General features: G+C 38.8%; 6 protein-coding genes across 6 annotated transcripts; 2 read left to right on the top strand and 4 right to left on the bottom strand.

The window, feature by feature from the left end:
- The first annotated feature begins 1,592 nt into the window (after window positions 1-1,592).
- On the top strand, window positions 1,593-9,178 carry LOC6577339. The gene is made up of 9 exons (XM_002003270.4): window positions 1,593-1,995; window positions 4,978-5,123; window positions 5,328-5,522; window positions 5,599-5,690; window positions 5,754-5,888; window positions 6,734-6,888; window positions 6,955-7,627; window positions 8,161-8,259; window positions 8,319-9,178. The coding sequence occupies exons 1-9, from the start codon at window positions 1,982-1,984 to the stop codon at window positions 8,841-8,843; spliced, it is 2,034 nt and encodes a 677-aa protein (XP_002003306.3). The 5' UTR covers window positions 1,593-1,981; the 3' UTR covers window positions 8,844-9,178.
- A 101-nt stretch (window positions 9,179-9,279) lies between these two features.
- LOC6577338 lies at window positions 9,280-11,087 on the bottom strand. Its single transcript, XM_002003269.4, has 3 exons — window positions 10,732-11,087; window positions 10,068-10,336; window positions 9,280-9,977 (listed from the first exon to the last, which is right to left on the bottom strand). Exons 1-3 carry the CDS (start codon window positions 11,045-11,047, stop codon window positions 9,312-9,314), a joined length of 1,251 nt encoding a protein of 416 aa, XP_002003305.1. The 5' UTR covers window positions 11,048-11,087; the 3' UTR covers window positions 9,280-9,311.
- A 43-nt stretch (window positions 11,088-11,130) lies between these two features.
- LOC6577337 lies at window positions 11,131-12,910 on the bottom strand. Its single transcript, XM_002003268.4, has 3 exons — window positions 12,446-12,910; window positions 11,990-12,264; window positions 11,131-11,928 (listed from the first exon to the last, which is right to left on the bottom strand). Exons 1-3 carry the CDS (start codon window positions 12,798-12,800, stop codon window positions 11,275-11,277), a joined length of 1,284 nt encoding a protein of 427 aa, XP_002003304.1. The 5' UTR covers window positions 12,801-12,910; the 3' UTR covers window positions 11,131-11,274.
- Window positions 12,911-13,158: 248 nt separating this feature from the next.
- LOC6577336 lies at window positions 13,159-15,215 on the bottom strand. Its single transcript, XM_002003267.4, has 3 exons — window positions 14,919-15,215; window positions 14,454-14,592; window positions 13,159-14,397 (listed from the first exon to the last, which is right to left on the bottom strand). Exons 1-3 carry the CDS (start codon window positions 15,090-15,092, stop codon window positions 13,529-13,531), a joined length of 1,182 nt encoding a protein of 393 aa, XP_002003303.2. The 5' UTR covers window positions 15,093-15,215; the 3' UTR covers window positions 13,159-13,528.
- A 701-nt stretch (window positions 15,216-15,916) lies between these two features.
- On the bottom strand, window positions 15,917-18,187 carry LOC6577335 (pickpocket protein 28). Its single transcript, XM_002003266.3, has 7 exons — window positions 17,879-18,187; window positions 17,689-17,815; window positions 17,345-17,629; window positions 17,172-17,262; window positions 16,737-16,822; window positions 16,199-16,680; window positions 15,917-16,133 (listed from the first exon to the last, which is right to left on the bottom strand). Exons 1-7 carry the CDS (start codon window positions 18,039-18,041, stop codon window positions 15,982-15,984), a joined length of 1,386 nt encoding a protein of 461 aa, XP_002003302.1. The 5' UTR covers window positions 18,042-18,187; the 3' UTR covers window positions 15,917-15,981.
- Window positions 18,188-19,715: 1,528 nt separating this feature from the next.
- Window positions 19,716-21,043, top strand: LOC6577334. The gene has a single exon (XM_002003265.3). The coding sequence runs from the start codon at window positions 19,746-19,748 to the stop codon at window positions 20,985-20,987; it is 1,242 nt and encodes a 413-aa protein (XP_002003301.1). The 5' UTR covers window positions 19,716-19,745; the 3' UTR covers window positions 20,988-21,043.
- Window positions 21,044-21,080: the final 37 nt, after the last annotated feature.

Raw genomic sequence — 21,080 nt, 5'->3', positions numbered from 1 at the left:
ATAATAATAATTTTATTTTATTTTCATTTTATATGGGACAATAATCAATTACTGCATACAAAAGTGTTGCGTTTAACATTTTTTTAAATTTAAGAGTACATAATATAAGCATTAGTCGACCACCTATCTGGAACTGGTTAGACTTTAACGTAGCAGGAAAATCCAGTTCTTGAATCGTAACTCATTTCAAATAGAACCACCTTTAATTCTTAAATTACATTCTTTTTTATATGTCTGGGATTAGCATATTTTGTCTATAATTTTTTTCTGGGTCTGTCTTATGTTTAGATTGGTTTTTAGCACAGCGCGTGGGCGTCAGTCGCTTCGTGAGCATCTGCTATTGATTTGCTCATTCCAGATTATTGATGTCAGCCCAAATGAAATAAGTGATATTTTTAGATGAATCAATGGCAGTTAGAATATCGATATCAAGTAGTCAAGTAAATAGTACAAAGATTATGGACGAAGTACAATATATATTAAAAGTAAACAGCTTTAATTATAAAAATAATTATGAATTGTCATAGTCAATCGAAATATACAATGAAATTTACATGTACATATAGAGAGTATGGTATACCACATCACTGGATTAGAAAGATATTAATATTTACATAATTATTGTTGTTATATTTTAATAAATATTATACCAAATTCAGTTATCATCAAAGTCATAAATTCAATTTGCACAACAATTCCAATTGGAGATGTCTGCTATGTCTCATTCTATGTCTCCCTCTTTTTTTCTCTTCTCCATCCTTATCTACTAGTATTTGGATTCTAACAAATTTATGGTAATGAAACTTGGTGCATTATATTAGATATTTGTAGTTGTATTTCTTATTTTATTCTACGCAATAGATTGGACCGGTTGAAGCTGAATGAACGAGTTTTGATAGGCAAAGCAGCAACAACTATAGGTTTAGTTAGCTTCTTGTTTTGAATCGTATCTCTGATATGTTTTAATCAATAATTAATGTGCATCTGATATAAATAGTTCACTATATATATATAGTCAGACTTATTTTTAAATCAGACTGCGGAATTTTAGATTTAAATAAGTATAAATTATTAATATAATTAAATTAAATTTTCAGCGTAAAATCCGGTTCTGTTTTATATAAGAGAGCTGCAAAAAAGTTTTAACATATTTGTTAATTACACTTTTTTCATTCTGGCGAACGAAAAGAATTATTAAAATGATATACCAGATTTTTCTCTCATCAAATTTACTGCTCGAATATTTCGATGTGTTGGCAAATAAAAGACTCTCAGCGAAAAGGCGCGCACATTTGTGCTCAAAATAAATGACACTCGTCACCCACTTGAGCAACGTCAAGAGTAATAAATTCTATTACCTGTCCAATGCAACCACTCGTTGCCATCAAAGAGCAAGAAGCAGAGAGCCGACCGCGGCCGGTGCAATCAACTGTTCAAGCAAACGTAAACAATCGCCAGTGCGCAGGAGTCACAACAAAATTCTCCCATGCTCTCACTCACTCATTTTCTCTCTCCCTGCCTCTCTCTGTCTCACTATCTCCCTGTCAGGAAAAGCTTTCGTTTTTCATGGCAAAGGAAAAGCTTCAATTGAGCATTCAGTCATTTGCGGCCAATTTAAGTGAACGTTACGCTGTTTTTCTTGCGAGTGCGGAACATAGCGAAATAGTTGGCAACGTATTTGGCCCACAGTACGGGCTGCTTGTAACGCGTCACGTCGACGTGGCTAATTAAAGGCAATGCCAGGCGGCCAGTGACACAAAGCGCTCGTAAAGTCTCAATCACACAAAAACGTTCAATAACAATAGTTAAGCAAAGATTATAATGCACTGTGCGAAATTGTTGTGCATTTAGCATTAAATGACAACAACAACTCGAGTCCAAGCACTGAGCTTCGGGCTGGCAGTTAGCCAACTAACGTAACCCATAGCCAAAAAGCAGCTACAACACAAACGCAGGCCAGCAGGAGGAGAAGCGTTCAGCTATGTCGAGCGCCAGGTAAAGACAACCAACCAACCCACGACCCAGCTAACAAACCACCCACCCAACTCGGCCCGCACCACTCGGCTTAATTTAAATCATATGCCATATTAAGAGCTCTATGCATTATACATTTGAATTTTCATGGTCAAGCCTTTCGGGCCAGCATACATATATATTATGCTTGATATATTTGTCGTGTAATCAATAAATTGATTTTTGATTGCTTTCGCTGGGGCTTTCCACCATTTGCCCGCCTAAGCCATTGTCTGTTTAGCATTTGTTTTTTGCTCTATTTTATTTAGTTTCCGTTTATTTTTGCAAGTTTTTTTCTTTTTGTCTTTGTATATTTTCTTCTCCATGTTGGTGTCGGCGTCGCACTGACTGGCGCTGTTTATGTCCCGCTCTGCTGTAGTTACTTTGTTGTTATCGTTGTTGTTTTTTTTAGGTTGCTTTTCACTTCTATTTGACTTTTGTGTGCGCTACACATTTAGAAGCCAGCCTATGCTGCGTATGTGTGATATTGTGTTATAGAAGCATTGTTGGGAATTTTTCTTAACACATTTCTATTAAATAACCAAGTGTAATAAAAACAAGTAAGAAAGCTCTAGTCGAGACTGCTCGACTACGAGATCCCCTGAACCCTTGGAGCAATAGATATTTCAATACTTTTTCGCGACTTTCAGCTTACACAAGAAATACGCACACACACACACACACACGCACGTACGCACACACAGGCATACATACACACACACGCATACAGACACACATACACACACACACGCATACATACACAAACGCATACACACACACATATACACACACACATACACACACAAGCAACCACGCATAAACACGCATGGGCGGCAGTGAGCGCTTACTATGAGAACTTAATTGCTTAATAACTGTTTTGTGGACGTACGATCTTCATGAAACTTTCAGATTATGATAACAACATGAATATGCATATAATTGCCAAAGCACAAGTCTCTAGTATTTGAAATAAGCTTTTTACAAAAGTGAGGGTGAGGGGGTGAATTTAAGGGTGGGGGGTAAATTTTAACAAAAACCGAAATTGTATAAATTGCATATAGGCATACCTAAAAAATTTTGAGACTCTAGCAATAAAGGTGTAGAAGATATAATTTTATAACTGGTTTTCGATAAGGTTTTTTATCGATAAAAAAGATCGGGATGAGTTATCGATTTTTAATGATAAACTTGATATGCGCGCTGTAATTACGAACATTTAAAAAAAAATTTGAAGTCTCTAGCTCTTATATCTTCTGAAATCGACGCGTTCATACATACGGACAGACGGACAGACGGACGGACGGACGGACAGACGGACAGAAGGACAGACAGACGGACAGGGCCAAATCAACTCAGCTCGTCGCCCTGATCAAGAATATATATACTTTGTGGGGTCTGCCACGCCTCCTTCTGCCTGTTACATACATTTCAACAAAACCATTATACCCTGATTTCCCATTGAAAATGGGTTCAGGGTATAAAAAGTATAGACTTGAATTTATTATACATTTTCGCAAAGACTTGTAAAATTAACCCAATTATTTAAATTATAATCATGTCATGTCACATATGTATTACATATAAAATGGCATAAGTAATGAAAGCGAGTTTGTTAATGCTACAGCAGGATAATCTATTTTAAAATAACATTACAATTCGTATAAATATATATTATTTCAGCATAGATTGCGAATATAATGAATTTGTATTATATATAACCGAACCGATTCGCAAGACTGCACAAAATAGAAAATTGAATCTTAGCTAAGTTTCGTCGCAATTATTTGAAACAAATTTTATTTTTCTTAAATAGACTTACACGAACAGACGACGGTTATTCAATGAGATCAACAGAGCTGATTTAAAAAAAAAAAAAAAAAAAAAAAAAAAAATATAACACAAATTAACGCTTATATATTATTTAATTTATTAAATACTATTTAATAAGTATCCTAAGTGTTCAAAGAAGAAACGTAATTTTTATTTGTTTATTTTTGTATTTTAAAATTTTGAATTAAAGTTTTGTCTCCATTTGCAATTGTATTTTATAATATCAAGCAAATTTAGTTGTACAACGCAAATTTTAATTATATTTTATTTATATTTCTATGTTGGTCTAAATATTAAAATAAAGCTTAAATATTTTGTAATACAATATATGGTATTCTTAAGATTCACTATTTGCATGCGGTTATCCCACATATCATCTTAAATGTATTATGGAAATTATTAGCATGTAGGCAACCCAATTCCTTTAAGCCTAAACATTGTTCAGTGAGTTGTTTATGTCGTTAGCTAGTCACGCACTTTGCCAAAACTAAACAACTAAACAACACACAGCAACAACTCCCAGGCAGACGGAGGAGACAGAGGAGATTCTGATATTTATGCGAGCCATAGAGAAGGATAGTGTTTTATTTGCAAATGATTTGCCTTGCTGAGGCTATAAATAAGCGATAGAGTAGTCAACAAATTTAAATGAAAAGCAGCGAAAGTAATTGCTGGGAAAAGTCGATAGAAGCCACATCAAGTGAGTGGAATGAGCTCAGGCAATTACTTATTCGGTTTGTAAGCCAATTTGGCAAATTTACTTAGAACTAGCCGCAAGCTAGCCAGACAATTTCCCCATAATTAAGGATAATGATGGCTCTGAAATATGCATTAACTGTGCATGCGATTACAATAAACAGCAAATTGGCCAAAAGAGGGAAAAAAGAGCTTCAATTACGAAACAGGATACTCTGCCAAAGGACCAAGGAATGTTAAATGAGTCATGCAACAGCTGGAGAGCAAACACAATCCGATCCCCACGATGATGGGCGTCAATAGCTGTCCTTTCGGTGCGGTCTTTACGTGTGGGCGTGATGTCTTCGCACGTGTCCTGGCCGGACATCTCATTAAATCTTAATTGCCATTTGCCGTTGGATTTAATTAATTTTACGATTTCCTCTTCTCTGTTTGCAGTCTGCTTGATGCGCTCTGCTCCGGCAGCGGCGCTCGCCTGGCGCTGGGCACATCCATAGTTGCCTACCTGATAGCCTACAATGAGGCAGCCGCACCGGCTCTTGTCTTTGCCACGCTGCTGGCCATCGTCTACGGCGCCATGGCAGGTGAGTTAACTTATAGATATATACAGTGGAATTCGGCTAGAACGACTCCGCTTATAGCGGACGAAAATTCTAGTCCCCAGATAAACTTATATGAGCAAACCTATACGGTTATAGCGTCTTCCGGGTATAATGACGGGCCATTGGACGTATTCTACTGTATATATAGTATTTATATATATATATATTTTCCGTCTCACCTTACAGCCCGCTGCAAGTCGAGCTTGCGCAGCCTGCAGATGCCTTATGTGCGCGCCACAAACAAATTTGACTTTGGCTGCCTTTTCTTGGCCCTCTGGATGGACGCACTGACGGCCATGTGCGCCTGTGCAGTGCTTGCTCGGACATTGAGCGCCTGTCTGGATGCCATGACGGGCGGCTTGGCCCGCATACTGATACTGGGTGTGTGTCGGTGTACCTAATATTTGTGCCTGCACTGTGACCCTGCAAACTAACAAATTTCGTTGCCTACTTTCAGGCCGCAATTCGCCTGCAAACGAACCCTGGCCGGATGTACTTGGCGTAGCCGTTGTTTTTCTGGTAACTGGCATGTTCATGCTGGGCCTCGAGGTATGCTGCCTGCAACACGCCGTCCTTTCTTTTGCTAACTCTTACCCCTCTTTCTCGCTGCAGCACTCAAAGACATTCAGTTTTATTATGACTCTCGGCATGTTTGGTCTGAATGCGATTCTCAGCGCTGTGGGCTGGTGGCGTGGCGACTTTTTGGCCTGGTCAGAGAACTACTTTCAGCCAAATGGCATTAGCAGTGTAAGTGGATCATTTTCCTCACTCCCCACTCCAAACTCGCTCCCTCTCTCTCTCCCTCTCTCTCTCTCTTTGTCTGGTTCTCCTCCCTTTGATAGTCTGGCAATGGGCGTGTTATTGGGTCAGTGCACTTTTCGTCATTTCCTTAGCTGTTCTTATTTTCATTTTTTTTTATTTTATCGATTTTTGGTCGCGTTGCCGCCGCCGGCTTTCGTGACTGGCGACAATTGAAGGCGCAGGATGTAAGCTTTTGATTATGACACGTCAAGCAAAGTTTTTTGTTTTGTTTTGTTTAGCATGGGATCTTCTGCTTTAGCTAGTGGGTTTTGATGGTGTAGTAGAATTCTGTGTTATATGAGTGTTATTTAATTGTTTGCATGGGAGCTAGTAGGCTCTAACTCATGGGAATTCTCGAATATAGTGGAGCTGAAAATTCTCGGAAATAAATTGGTAATAAATAAATGCTGAAACTCTCCCTATCGGTATATCTCCTTTCACTATCCCTATATTTTTTATATCTCTCCTTCGCATTATTTCCTATATGCCAATAATTGTATTTCTATTTCTCTCCCCCTATATCTCACTCTTTCGCTAAATTTATTTCCCTTTGTCCCTCTGTCTCCAACTCTGCCTCTTTCTACTCATTATCTAACTCTATCTAATTCACTCTCCTCTATCTCTCCTTATCTCACTCTCTCTCTCTCTCTCTCGCTATTTTATTAACTTATCTCTCTCTATCTCTTCCTCCCTATTTCTTTTTTCCATAAATATATATATCTCCCTCTCCCTCGCTCTGTCCCTCCTCCTCTCTCTCCCTCGTAACTCTCTCATTCACTCCATTTTTGCAGTTCCTCTTGACAACCGCATTGCTGAGCTACACATTTCCCAGCGCTCTGCCTCAGCAGCACCGCAGCGCACGCACCACAGCGATCTTGGTCTTTGCTCTGGTCTGCATCTCGTTGCTGCTAACCGCCATTTGCTTATCCACAGTGGTGCATTTCAAGTAAGTTACACATCTCTATCCATCTATATGAATACTCTCACTCTCAGAACTCGCCTTTCTCAACAGATTGCGCGATGATTATGTGGCCGTGCCGCTCTTTAATATTCTCGATGAGAGCGGCTTCCATAAGCTGGTGCCAGCCTCGGCTTGCATGCTGCTGCTGACCAGTTCGGCGGCCTTTATGGAAATCTTTCCCGAGCTGTATGGCATTGTGGTGCGCCTGGCCACCTCAGAGTGGCGCATTCTCAGCAAACAAATCAGCTACGAGAGCTCAGACAGCGGCAATCCCGTCCTGGCCGTCTTCATTGCGGGCAGCCTGTGCGCCATGCTGGCCTTCGCCTGCCCCCTGCAGCATCTGAGCTACTGCCTGGCGGCCAGCCATTTGACGGCCGGCTTTCTGCGTGCCTTCTACTTGCTGTACACGCCGTATCGACCCAAGTTCATGCAGCCCAGCAGCAGTGAGTCTTCCCTCTCCTACAGCCGCCTCTCCACGGCGCCCATTGCCAAGAGCAGCAGCAGCTGCAGCAGCGCTGCCACCGGCAGCTCAAATCGCGTGAGGCGCAGCCTCTGGAATCTTGGGTTGCACAAGCAGCGCGCCATGAAAAAGCCAAAGAACAAGCAACGAGCTAAGCCCGAAGTCGAAAAGGAATGGCTGCTCCTGGGCGAGCCGACGTCACCTTGTCCACAGCGCGAGGGCAGAGATGTGGAGTCCACGGTTCTCTCCGACAGCGAGCCACCGGTGAGTTTAGAGTTGTAGAGAAGTAGAGAAGACTGAGAAGAAAATATTACTTAGTTTATTCTCATTTCTCATTTATTAACATACCAGTTGTCAGTACTTAATTTTAATGTTGGTTTTAATATTAAATAATTATAAACTCTCATGAATATCTGCATATATATTTTATTTTATTATCTATTTAATTTTTATAATATATTTTAATAATTATACTATTATATTTCATATTCAAAGATGTAAAAGTCGTCTACATTCTTGATATATATTTTAAATATAATAATAAAATAAAAAGAATCAATTTTAATATTATGAAATGAATTATACAAATAATTTATATTATTATTATTATTATATTTTTTTATTCTTTATAATTTAAAAAAAATAATAATAATAATAATATTTGTACGCCGGGAAATTAAATATAAATATATGATTTTTAAACAGTGAAAATTATATACAGTTTAAAGTTGTTATTATTATTATTATTATTTTTTTTTTTTCAAAGATATTTGATTTTATTTTGTACTTTCTTGCAGCCATCTGACTTTGAGTATCCTGATAAGTTTGACAAAACTGACTCGGACACCTCAACAGACATTGATGCCATCGTTGATGAGTATCGACAAAAGATAAAGGTATGCCAAGTCAGCACTCAGTATAGCCGTAAGCCTAACCCACCTATATGATTTTGCAGGTAACCACAGCGGGTCCCCTGGAGCGCAGCGTGCGTGTGCCCACAGTGAGCTCCTGGCGCGTGACCATCTTTTCGATAGTTGTCATCGGCCTGGGCATTGCCCTGTGCGTGGCTGGACTGGTGCTGCACTGGGCACCAGCTGCATTCACTGGAGCCATCGGTGTTCTGATTGTGGCCATGATGATGGGCATAATACCACAGTACACGGGCAGCGTCATCAATGTGAGTCCCGTGCTCTGCGCCCTCTGCCTGCTGCTGAGCGTCGTCCTCTTCTCGGCCTGTGCGGAGCACGCCTGGCCCGGCGTGCTCGTCTGGCTGCTGAGCGGACTGACGCTGCTGTTGCGCTGCGACAAGTACTGCTGCAACTGCTTCGATCAGCCAACCATTCTGAATGCCCAGCTGATACCCAGTGTCTCTGGCAAGGCATCGACATCGGCGGCAGCGGGCACAGCCACCAGCATTCGAATGCCTCGGCCGCCCAAGGGCGTGATTAGTCTGCCACAGCGTGTCAGTGGCATCAGATGACAGTCGGAGTCCTCCGAAGAGGAGGGCGAGGATCTGTTCCACGAGGACTTCAATGTGCGCGACTACGACGAAGATGATGCCAACGAGGATTGCTGGACCGATTAGCTGGCAAACCCAGAAAACAAAGACGCCTTTTAAACTTAGCTAGGCTTTTACCAATTCAAATGCGGATTACCAGAGACGAGTCCAGCTTGAAGCTAGTATTATACAGCCATATATATATATAAATATATATATACATATATACGAGTATATACACATTATTATATATTTATGTATGCCATCTCTCTAGCTAGATTCTATATACCTAAACAAATATATATTATGTGTCTCTAGTTCCAGTTCAAACTGTTAGGTCTTTTAAATAAATAATGCATGTCGAGTCACTTGTTCATCTTTTTTTTTTTTTTTTTTTTTTTTTTTTTTTTGTACACGATTGCATTACAGTTGTTATCAGGATAAGCCTTATCAGACATCGAGATTCTCTCGCTCCATGAGATAATCAACCAGCTCTGCTATGGGCTGCATTATCGTTTCTTCATAGCCCGGCTGCATTTGCATGACTCTCAAATACATCTCGCTGCGATCACAATTCAAGTAGGAGTCAAACTTCTCCGGCTCCTCTGAGCGCAGCTTATTGCTAATCACAGCCAACATCTTGGTCTGTGGCTCGGTGAGCGCCTTCATAGTCAAGCCTGCTAAGCGCGTTCGCTCGCACTCCTCCAGAAAGTTTGACCTACTAATCAGATCTACGGGCAGACCGAGGCGCATAAATTCAGCTTGAAGAGCATCGTAATAATACTCCAATGCCTGATAATACATGTTGCGCCTCTCCTGGGCCGAGTGCACCAATATATAGAGGAGAAAGAGCACGTCCAAGCTGGGCGAGCAATACTGCGACAATTGGAAGTCCACGATGCAACAAGAGCTCGGCAAGCTGGCCGTCGGGCTGTCAAACCCGAAGAGGATATTACGATCCCAGGTATCGCGATGGCATAGCACATTTCTTATGCTCTTCGAGGGCTTTACAAGCTGTTCCGTTTCGCTCAGGAGGTGAAAAAGTTGTTCTCTTATGAAAGTTTGAGCGCGCTCCGTTTGGTATTTGACATGTCGAACGGCCAAGAAAACGATGCCCTATAAGAATAATATTTGAATTGAAGAATTAATAAGGTTATGTATAAATATATATATATATATATATATATATAATAGAAATCTACTCACCTTTAATCCAGTGATAAACCACTCGTTCTCCGTGTTCATTAGCAGCTCTTTGAATACATTTTTGTAACGTTCGCCAATATTAAATTGTTCTGCCTCCTCCCAGGCGATGCTCGCTGCGTGTAGAGCGGCCAAATGTCCTAAGACCAATTTATAATGCTCCTGGCAGTAGCTCTCATTGGCTTTGAGATGTCGGTAACGCTGCGTAAGATCTTCCAGCACCATTACATCATCTCTGCTGTAGTAGCATTGTGGAAATAGCTTGCGACTGGCTAAAATAATAGTAAATATTTTAATTTTTATTTATTTATTTATTTTTTTAAATTTTTGTATATCATTTATAGTATATATTTATATTAGTTTATAATATGTTATCCGAATTGATTATAATTTATAATGAGCTAATTGTACTGTTACCATCGTTATTATAATTATATACATACAGTTATGCACTCAAATTAGATCATTGTTATTGAATTATTTTTAATTATTTGAATTTAATAAAATTAAAATCGTTGTTATTAAATAATAATAATAAATTACCTGCCCTATAAATAGTTTTTGACATTGAAAGTAATTGACATTGTTACTCTGCTTAGTTTCAGTAATACATATACCCATTAAAAAAATTCATTCATATTTAGTGAAAAGTTGCCTTATAACCCACCATATCTCTGTATATTCGGTAATATTAGTTTATATATAGATGTTTCCTTGCGAAAGACGCCTTTGCGTTCGCATTCGGCGCGCTGTGGTGGATTCTTGTAGGGCAAACTCTTAACAAAGTATTGTAAATTGTGTTTGCACTTAGTGTTCGTGTGCTCCAACTCCAAGTGCAGTTTGTAGTATTCGCCCATATAGCCCATCAGTTCAGTGGAGCCCGCCTCAAGTTGTCGCTTCAGTAAAATCAAATTCTCATCGTCATCTTTCAGCTGAAGCGTGCGTAAGGCGATGCGAAGACATTCCGCAGAGCTGAGCTCCATTGAGGCTGCCTGTTGAAAGTGAACTAAACCCACAACAATTTAGCTTAGCTCAACATGAAATCAAAATAACAAATTGTTAGAGATGAGTTCAAAAGCTATCTGTGTATTTTAGTTATCATATAAAACAATTTTTTTTTTTTATAATACTTCATATTAAATAATCTTGGCTGATAAGCTGAGTTACTATGCGAGCATTGTGTAAACGTAGCAGATAAGACTGAGCCATTTCAGTTGGCTCTATAGTAGGTTAGTTCCAATAAGTCTTCGATGCACGCATTCATATAGTTACGAAAATCCTCATGTTGACTCATCAATCTCACTAGGGCTGCGGTGCGATCTATATTGCAGAATCGATGGAACTCCATGGGCTGCTCGTCCTTCAGCTGCTTCAGATAGTTGTCGGGCAGGCGCAGTATTGTGGCAGCTATGCAATTGTAGGTGGCACCAAAGAGAGCAAAGTCCTTCAAGGATCGCGCAAAGGATGCATGGTCCAGGTGCTCACGCCCGGCTTCGATGCCCATGGCGGTCAGTTCATCAATCAAGTGCGAGTAATAACAGGTCGTTAGATTATCCATTATTTGCTTACGGTGCAGTGGCTCCAAGTTCAGATAGCAGGCCATCAGCAGATCCACAGCTGGTGGTGCATAGCGACAGAGCTGAAAGTCCACCAGGACACAGCCCAACTTCTTCGACTCTTCCTGAGGATAGAACACATTGCCACCCCAGACATCGCGATGCAGAAAGACATTGCGATGCACAGGCGATGGATTCACCATATAGTAGACACGATCCAGGCAGCGCGGCAGCTCATTGGCCACATACTCCTGGGCAGCCGCATTATTAACAACTAGCGGATGCGCTGCGGCCATAGCTAGCACGGCCTACATTTATATAGAGCGTATTTAGTTCAGTTTCCTTTATTACTTTCATTGTCTAACTCACCTTTATACCTGTGGTCCACCATGTAATGTCGGGATCAATAGACTTCTCCAGCAGCCACTTCCTGAATGCTACGCCAATGGTCAGCCGATGACGTTTCTCATAGGCCACGCTGCTCGCATGCAACGTAGCCAAAGCCTTGAGCATGGGCAACAACTGCTCCTCGCTGAGGAAGCGTGTGCCCGAGGGCAATGATCTGTAGCCCAAATCTTCGATATTCTGCATGACAAACAGATCATCTCGGGTGAAATAGCATTTGGCACACCAAACATGAGCAGCTGTTTTCGATTGAAGATAAGAAAGAAATAAAAATAAAGAATAAACAAACTATTAAAAAAAAAAAAAGATAAGAAAAAATTAAAAATAGAGAAAAAACTTTTTAAAATAAGATTTATGGCATGTAGATTAGTAATAGTTGGGTTCTATGGAAACTACGTATAATTTTACAAAGAAACTTACAGAATTTCTTCAAATCATTCAACAGCAATTCGTATAGTTTCGCCTCCTTTTGTATTATCGACTTTTTCTCCTCGTAGTAGCTCATGTTCGCAGACTCGTAGACCACAGATTTGACAAACAGACGCATTGAGCGCTGCTCTGACTCACTATCCAATTGATAGCTAAGAATCAGATGATAATATTCTCCTAGAAAACCCACATGTTCGATGGCTGGCACAATTTTGAATTCATTAAGTTTTCCCTTTTGCTGTTGATCCTCGAGGGCAGCTTTCAATATCTTTTCACATTCTTCAAACGTAAACAATTCCAGGCGATTCACACGCGTTAGCACGGGATTATAGTTGTCTTCACTCATTGTTCAGTTGAAAATATTACATATAAAACTGGCCGTTCGCAGCCAGCAATCGGAGCGTTATGAGCGAGAGACCGGCAAAGGCAATTTATATACTAATTATACTCTTATTTGAGGTATATTGAACTAGTTGCTTGGTCAAGAATGAAAGCTAAATAATATAAACTTATTATTTTATATATTATATTTTATAAATTGACTACAGAATATAACGAAAGAACACAAAATTATAATTTACCAATTAAACAAGATAAGATATTATTTTCATTAATTTTTTTTTTTTTCAACTGTAATCAATTTATAAAATATTATTTATTTTTATTTATTTTATAATTTTTTTTTTTTAATATCTATAATTATTAAAATTGACTGCAATTAAAAAAACATTTTTTAAATAAATTTCTGTAGACATAATAATTTTTTTTCTAATGTACTGCCATGTAGTAGACTAATGTAGTGCCATGTATAACACACAGTATGTATTTTTGATTTCCATTAAATTTCTTGTACAATAAATGATATAAATTAAAATTAATTCGCACAAAGGCCAATAATAATAATCATCATTTAGTGTATAAAAGCATCGGTGTGCTGTGCTGTTTACATGAATTTTATTTCTGTTTACTATTTACGATAAGTTATCATGTTTTTCTATTGAATTAGTGTGAGAAGAGAGTGTAAAGTGAAAACAAAAGAGAAAGAGAAAAAGAGAGGGAGAGAGAGAGACGCAGCTATAAAGTATTCATAGCAGTTTCAACGACTTCGATACAGCACTTTTCCATTTCATCTCTGAATACTGCATTCCCTCTCATATGTTTCATTATAACAGCGCTGCGATCTATGTATTTGAATTCGTTCGTCACGAATGCAGGAGGCACCTTGATAATTGTGGCCGCCACAGCACTGTAGACCGTAGCAAAGAGACGAAACTCTTCGTAGGACTGCAGCAGTTCCTCTTTGGATATTATTTCATCTGATCGCAAGCCAAAGTGCTGCAAGCTCTGCTGCAGCCAATTGTAATACAAATCAAGGCTTTTCGATTCGCGACGCTGTCGCTCGGTGCTTGATAGATTTAAATACAGGCAGAAGCATAAATCGATAGCTGGTGGACTATAGCGACAGGTCTGATAGTCAACTAGTATAACTGCATCCTGCGGATCAGCTGGAAAGAGAACATTGCCTGCCCATAGATCACGGTGGCAGAGCACATTCCGATATTTCGTCGAGGGTGAAACCTGTTCATAAACTCGCTCCACCATCTTGGCCAATTGTTGATCAATCCAACTGTTCGCCTGATACTGTGGCAGACTCTTAATCACAGCTAGAACAGCAGATATGCCAGTGATAAACCAGGCTATATTGGACGCGACCGTAATCTCCTGCAGTCGTTCGCTACACTCGCGTCCAATATTAAAGTTCTGGCGCTGCTCGTAAGCCAAACTGGACGCATGAAATGCAGCCATGCTGCGTAACAATTGTTGCAGTTGCGTCTCGCTCAGCAGCTTCTCTGCGGCAGCTCGATAGCCAGCTAGCTTGATGTTCTCTAGCACAATAAGATCTGGTCGAGTGTAAAAACATTTAGCACTCCATTTGATGTTCGCTATAAAGAGTCACAAATTAATTTCTATTCTAGATGTTAATTATTTGATGACGCACAATATTTTTGCATTTTTGTTAGCAGGGTATCATATAGCCACGCCTCTTTGCGAAAAATGGCCTCTTTTTCCATCTCATCGCTGAGCTGTGGCAGCGCTTTGACAAAAAGTTCTCGAGATTGAAGAATATTAGTGTCAGCCTAAAAGTAGGCAATTATTTTATTAAGTTAAAAATATATAAAACATTTTTTCGCATAAATTAATGCTAAAAAATTAATGGTTTTGTAGGATTTTTTATGATCTTAACTTGCAAATAAATATAAATACAGTATATGCATTTTTTAAGCATATAAACGTTTTAAAAATATTAAATTAAAGAGAATCTAATTTCGCCTAGTATATTTCTCTCTTATGTATATACATATATATATAGTCATAAATAATCTTATGTTAAACATGCCAAGTTCAATGAAAAGTCACTGTGACAATAATCACAGCAATTGTTTCAATTGATCAACTCACTCACAGTGCAATAGCTTAGTGTCAGCGTATAATAATCTCCCAGATAGCCCACAGCTGATGTATCCCTTGCCAGTCGATAGTCCAATAGTTGCAACTGCTCTTCTGTTGCATTCAACACGTTCTTTAAGATCTGCTCGCACTCGGCGCGCGTTAAGAGCATATTACGTATACGTTGCATTACGTATACGCCCGCTCTTTTACTCTTTGAGGGCGAACAATGTGTGTGTTTTTTTTAGCAACAGTTTTTTCTTCGGCCGTGTGCAAGCGCTGCGCAACGCTTTTCAACTGAGCAGCAATGAAAATTTATTTTCAACGCAGCTCGGAGAATATAATAGTTCGATTCGTTTTCGTTGTTTTTCGTGCCTTCAAATATACATACACATATGTAAATATTTTAAAGTATATATAGGTATATGCACCTATGGATACGCCTATTCTAGCACTTGACAAGTGCACAGCTGATAAGGCACGCTTTATAATTGTTACATGTTTATTTTAAAAAAGTTTGCTCTTTAAGATATTGTAACATTGCTCTTATCTTTTAGCCATCAATTAAGTGACCTACTTATATGAATTTGATATAATTATAAAAATAGAAAATACATAAGTAAATATTTATATATATCTAATTTGCTTTTTATTTTTTAATTAAGGTGATTATATTTACATATTTATATTTATTATTTAAATGTTAAAAACAATAAGAATAGGACAGTTTTTGCTTTGAAGCGGATTAGCCGAATTTATTTTCTTCTTTAATGAATATATTATTAATATATAAATTAATTACTTCTTCATTATTTATATATATTTGTTTAATATTTATTATTATTTAAATTAATTTTTGATATTTAATTTATTACAATTTTAATTTTTTCTTGTTATTTATTTATTTTATTATTTTTATCCGAATTATTTATTTTATTGTAGATTTAAAAAAGTATAAATTATTTATAAATAATCATTTTAAAAATAAGAAATATTCTTAATAAAATTAAAAGAATTGAATTATTTAATGAGAATTCATAAAGCTTTGTTAGCAGGTGTAAATTGAGAAGCAATGAGTTTCACTGTTCCGCTCTGTGCTGGCTGAGTCGCAATTGGCGTCGTCTTTCATTCGAGTAGCTCATGTAGGGTCGTATGGTCATATAGTATATGATTTCCACAAAGCTCAACAAGCTGGCGCCCACAAAGAGACCCGTTGTGCCACCAATAGACACTGCAATGCACACATACATCCATATAGCAACGATTCAGACGACTTCCATTAGCTCTTCCACTTACCCACCAGGTCCAGTTTGCCTCTCACCAAATTGCGCTTGTAGCGCTCTGTGGGCAGCTCAATGAGCGCCACCTCGATTTTAGACACAGGATTCTGATAGCCATAGATATTATCCTTGCTGTCATACACGGTGGTAATGTCCACCTCGGTGCAGGAAGGCAGACAATCGCAGACGAGTCCCTTGCGTCCGCGGCGTCGCGACCATTTGGCAATGATGACCGACAGATCCTCGTAGTTCTGGTTCAAGCACTCCAGTCCATCCATATTACACAGCTCATGATCCGGCGAATTGGGCGTCAGGTGGCTGGAGCAATTGCACAACTCCATTTGCCGATCCTTGCGGCACTGCACGGTGCAGGCACTGTAGCTATAATACCGATGCACATTCAGAATATTCTCATCCGGAAAGCGACAATTGCGCTGATGCACACTCGTCTGGCGAATCTCCTCATCGTTCTCAATGTCGCGCTTGGACACATAGCGACTGATTGAAAGAGATTTGAGTGAATCGAAAGAGACTGTGAAAATTGTTGTACTCACACAAAAGATATGTAGGGACCCACAATGAAAAAATCTGTTTTTGGTGTCACCAACGTAGGCACCTCTTCGGTTCCCAATATAAATACCTATGGATAAATACATAGTGGAGCTGTTATTATATTTGTAAAAGAACTCTTGGTTTTAGCTTGAAGCTATACAATTTTTAATTAATTAATTTAAATTAAATTGCAAGAAAAATAAAAATAATACAATTATTATTATAATTAATTAATAAATAAATGAAACCTGTTCCAAAAATTTAATTAATATTGAGGAGAATTTTTTTTAATTACAAGAACAATGTTTATAGAGAAAATAATAAAATTTAATTTTTTAAGAAAAGCTCGCCAAAGAATTTAACTAAATATAACTAATGAATAAGAAATAAATAAATAAAATTTAAAAAAACGGTTGATGATAAAATAAAAAACTTACCGTTGCCTCCGTATGTAATTCCATTTTTAATGAGCCCGGACCCGTAAAGCGATTGGAGAACATATTTAGCTTGGGACCTTTGTACTTTGCACTGGTATAGGAAAGAGAAAATGTATATTGAGTTCAAATATGACCATTTTTCATTATCATTTCTAGAGAGAATCGCAACTCACTCCGCCTGCATTGAGTTGATGGCATAGCAAATGCCCAGCTCCGTTTCCATGCGGTGAAAGTAGTTGCAGCACTCGAAGGGTTTGTCGTTCCACTCACAGCTGTGTATGGAGTCAACACAGCTGCTGCGCACCAACTGAGCATAATAGGAGAAATTGGAATAGAAGCACGCAGTTGTGGAATCCTCACCGCTGCACTCGTGCACCGTGTGATACGATTCCCCGCGAAAGAAGGCAATCTCACTGAGCACCTCCTCCAAGGTGAAGTCATGATCGACGCCCCATAGCCTAGAGAGCGGAGTGGATATTGTCTACTAAGCCTAAACATATACACACAATTTACTTACTGCTCGGCTACTTCCTGTATGCGATCCATGTTCTTTGACTCACACACAATTATGGCTGGGAAATTGGTATCCCAATCGCGATAGGAGCTCTCCACCACAAAGCTAATGGCATTGTTCTCAAAGGCAGCTGACATGGAAAGTAATATGAAGGTAAGCTATACTAACTATATCTAATCATATCCAAGCTCACCCAGCGATGCCTTGATAAGTCGCCAGGAGGCATACCACGAGAGCATCAGGCAAGCGCCCCAAAAGATGCGCTCCAGCCAGCCGGCATCTTTGTCCACTATGAAACGGGCTCCATGCAACGTCGAATTCTTCAAATATTCCTCAACGCTCTGTCGCAAACGCATTGCGTGGCTCTTGTCCAGAGCTCTGTTTGACTACTGACTGCTATTTGCTTATGGTCAAATCAATATAAATATAAATTTTTTGTAATTACATTCATTTCATCTCGATAAAGCTCTGTTGCAGCTGTTGAAGTTCACAACATTTTCAGGCACGCACTTCACACACCTCCCCCAATTAGACAACATTTATTTTGAGATTAACTTATTTATATAGCTTTCTGGTCTTTAACTTTATCATCCTTCGTATTAGTCTCTGTGTACATTGAGTCAACAGTGGCCAACACTTATCAAACATCCATGTGATAAGCACGCGCCGGTGGGGCTGGACAAGCGCCTCCATAACCCATTTGATAATGCTTAGCCAGACGCTTCTAGCTCAACTGCTTAAATTAAAAATTTATATTTTCAGTTGACATCAGCTGATGGAAAAATTTTAATTATATTTGCAGTTTTGCTAAGTCTGAGTTACATTTTATTTTATTACATTCATTTGTTAAATTATATCATATCATATTCAATTCAATTTATTTTATAATATATAAAAAAAAATGAATTGAAGTGTTAAATAAATTTCTAATTTAAATTACCATTTTCTTTAATATTTTTTTATTAAATTCTAATTATTTCATTATAAATTTAATAATTTAATTAAAATTTGATTACATAAATTAAATTCAATTATATAATATATGTATATATATATATATATATATATATATATATATATATATTATATTATATAATAATATATATATATATATATGTATAATATATTATATATTTTTTTTTAATTTAATGAACATTTATTTAATATTTTTTAAAGTAAAAATATCATTAATTATAAACATTTTATCTGACTATACATTCGTATGTACGCAGGGCATTTACGTTTCTGTGTGGGAAAAGTAAATTTTAGCAATTGTAAAATTTAAGCGTTGCACAAACTTCACCGTTAAATCTTAATTTAAATTTAAAAAATCTTTAGCATTTAGTGCGTCAATAGATAACAATTACTTTTGTATAATAAATGAAAGACCAGCCATTGTCACGTGCACTTTAAACTAACCATAGTTAATTATATTTTCGAATGAGGTGCGTTACATAGGAAAAGAAAAGAATTTTCTATATACATATAACATATTTTGTATTAAAAGTTCTCTATGCTAATTGTAAATCTCTTTTATTATATTCATCAATTCAGGCCTGGGTTTACTTACTTAGATGGGGAAGAACAGCAAAGAGGACGATAAACAGCTAGTCGATAGCAAGATCAACTGATCAACCGAAAGTTTCCTATTCAAATTTTATATGGTATGATTTGTTTATTAAAAATAATAAATGAATAGAAATAATCAATTTTCAAATGAAATATATGGAATAAATACTTATCATATTATATGTATAATTTATGCAAAATTGATCAAATATATTAGAAATATATTATTGTGAAATGCATCTTTGAAGAGTGTTCAAACTTCGTTCGTTTGCCAAAATCTGCTAGAGTTAGAAGCGTTGCTAAGGTTAGGCTACGAGATGGCAACATCCGAATGTAATCTTTTCTATCGCATTACGCTGTTGCGCTGCTGCTTATCAGAAATGTGTTTTATAGCGGCTTATAGCGGCAGGTATCCATACGTGTATTTCATTAGGATTTGACGGTATATAGTAAAAGGTGCACCCGAAGCGGTGACCACAGTTGGAATCAAGATGGCAACGGCACTAGAGCTCAGCAGCACCGATATTCAGGGCCTGTGCCAGAATTATCTGCATCAGCATGAGATCCGCGACAGATTCGAGATTGTCAGCTACAAGCTGCAGCCCACATCTGATGCGCCGGCTGGATTTCTGGGCAGCCACTTCTACCTGGAGGTGGTGCTGCGATTGTCCGAAACTGTGGAGCAGAAGCTGCGATTCTTTTGCAAGGTGGCGCCGGAGGGCAATGCCGCACGCATGGAGTATCTCGAGGCATTCGGAGTATTCCAGAAGGAGATCGTCGTCTATAAGAAAGTGTTGCCCGAGGTGCAGGCCGCCTGCACGGAGATAGCACCCAAGTGCTACTATGCGGACAAGAATCTTCTGGTCTTTGAGAATCTGATCGATCAGGGCTATCGCATGGGCGCCGGTCGTGATGGCCTGTTTAGCTATGAGCAGCTGCACTGCTGTCTCAAGACCCTGGCCGCCATGCACGCCGGCTCCATCATAAGAGACCAGAAGCATGGCCCCAGGCAGCCTTTGACGGAGAACGCGTATCCATCGAATTCGCCGCCAGAGCATCTGCGCATTGTCAACTTCAATCAGTCGTGTGAGGTGCTCAAGGAGTTCATCAAGACAATGCCCAAGTATCAGAGTCAACTGGACTTTATTCTGGCCAACTTTACACAGCGCATGTCGCTCATCTTTGAGCTGACCAAGCCCTCCAAGACGCGCCTCAACACTCTGCTGCACGGCGATCTCTGGGCGAACAACATACTCTTCCAGTATGGCAAATATGGCGAAACGCCGCTCCAATGTCGCCTGGTGGACTTCCAGCTGGCCAGGTATGCACCGCCCGCCATGGATCTACTAACGGTCCTCACCATCCCGACGACGAGCCAGTTTCGTGCTGCCTATCTCAACGAGCTGCTAGCCGAGTATTATCGCTTTATGACCGAGTTTTTTAAGCGCGCCGGCCTAAACATCGACGACTTCATGACTGTGGCCGAGTTCCAGGAGTCCGTGGAAGAGTATCGCATCATCGGACTCATCGAGAGCTGTCTCTTCTGCCATTTGGTTATACTGCCGCCAGCCAGCACTCTGGAGTTGACGGGCTCCGCTGACGGATTTAGCGATTTCTTTGATCGCAAACGCATCGATATCTGCATGAAGGCTTTCAACTCCGATCAACTGTATAGAGATCGCCTAATGGACATGTTGGAGGACTTTGTCGATCATTATGTACTACAATCTTAGTAAATTAGCTTAAGCTGTTAATTAATATCAGAAATATATAATATGCTTTAATTATAGACAGTTCATTGTTTTTAATGTTGATATATTAAATTA

The sequence above is a fragment of the Drosophila mojavensis genome, unplaced genomic scaffold, assembly GCF_018153725.1.
Source record: "Drosophila mojavensis isolate 15081-1352.22 unplaced genomic scaffold, ASM1815372v1 contig_36, whole genome shotgun sequence".
Classification (NCBI taxonomy): domain Eukaryota; kingdom Metazoa; phylum Arthropoda; class Insecta; order Diptera; family Drosophilidae; genus Drosophila; species Drosophila mojavensis.
This window is presented reverse-complemented; position numbering and strand designations above follow the sequence as displayed.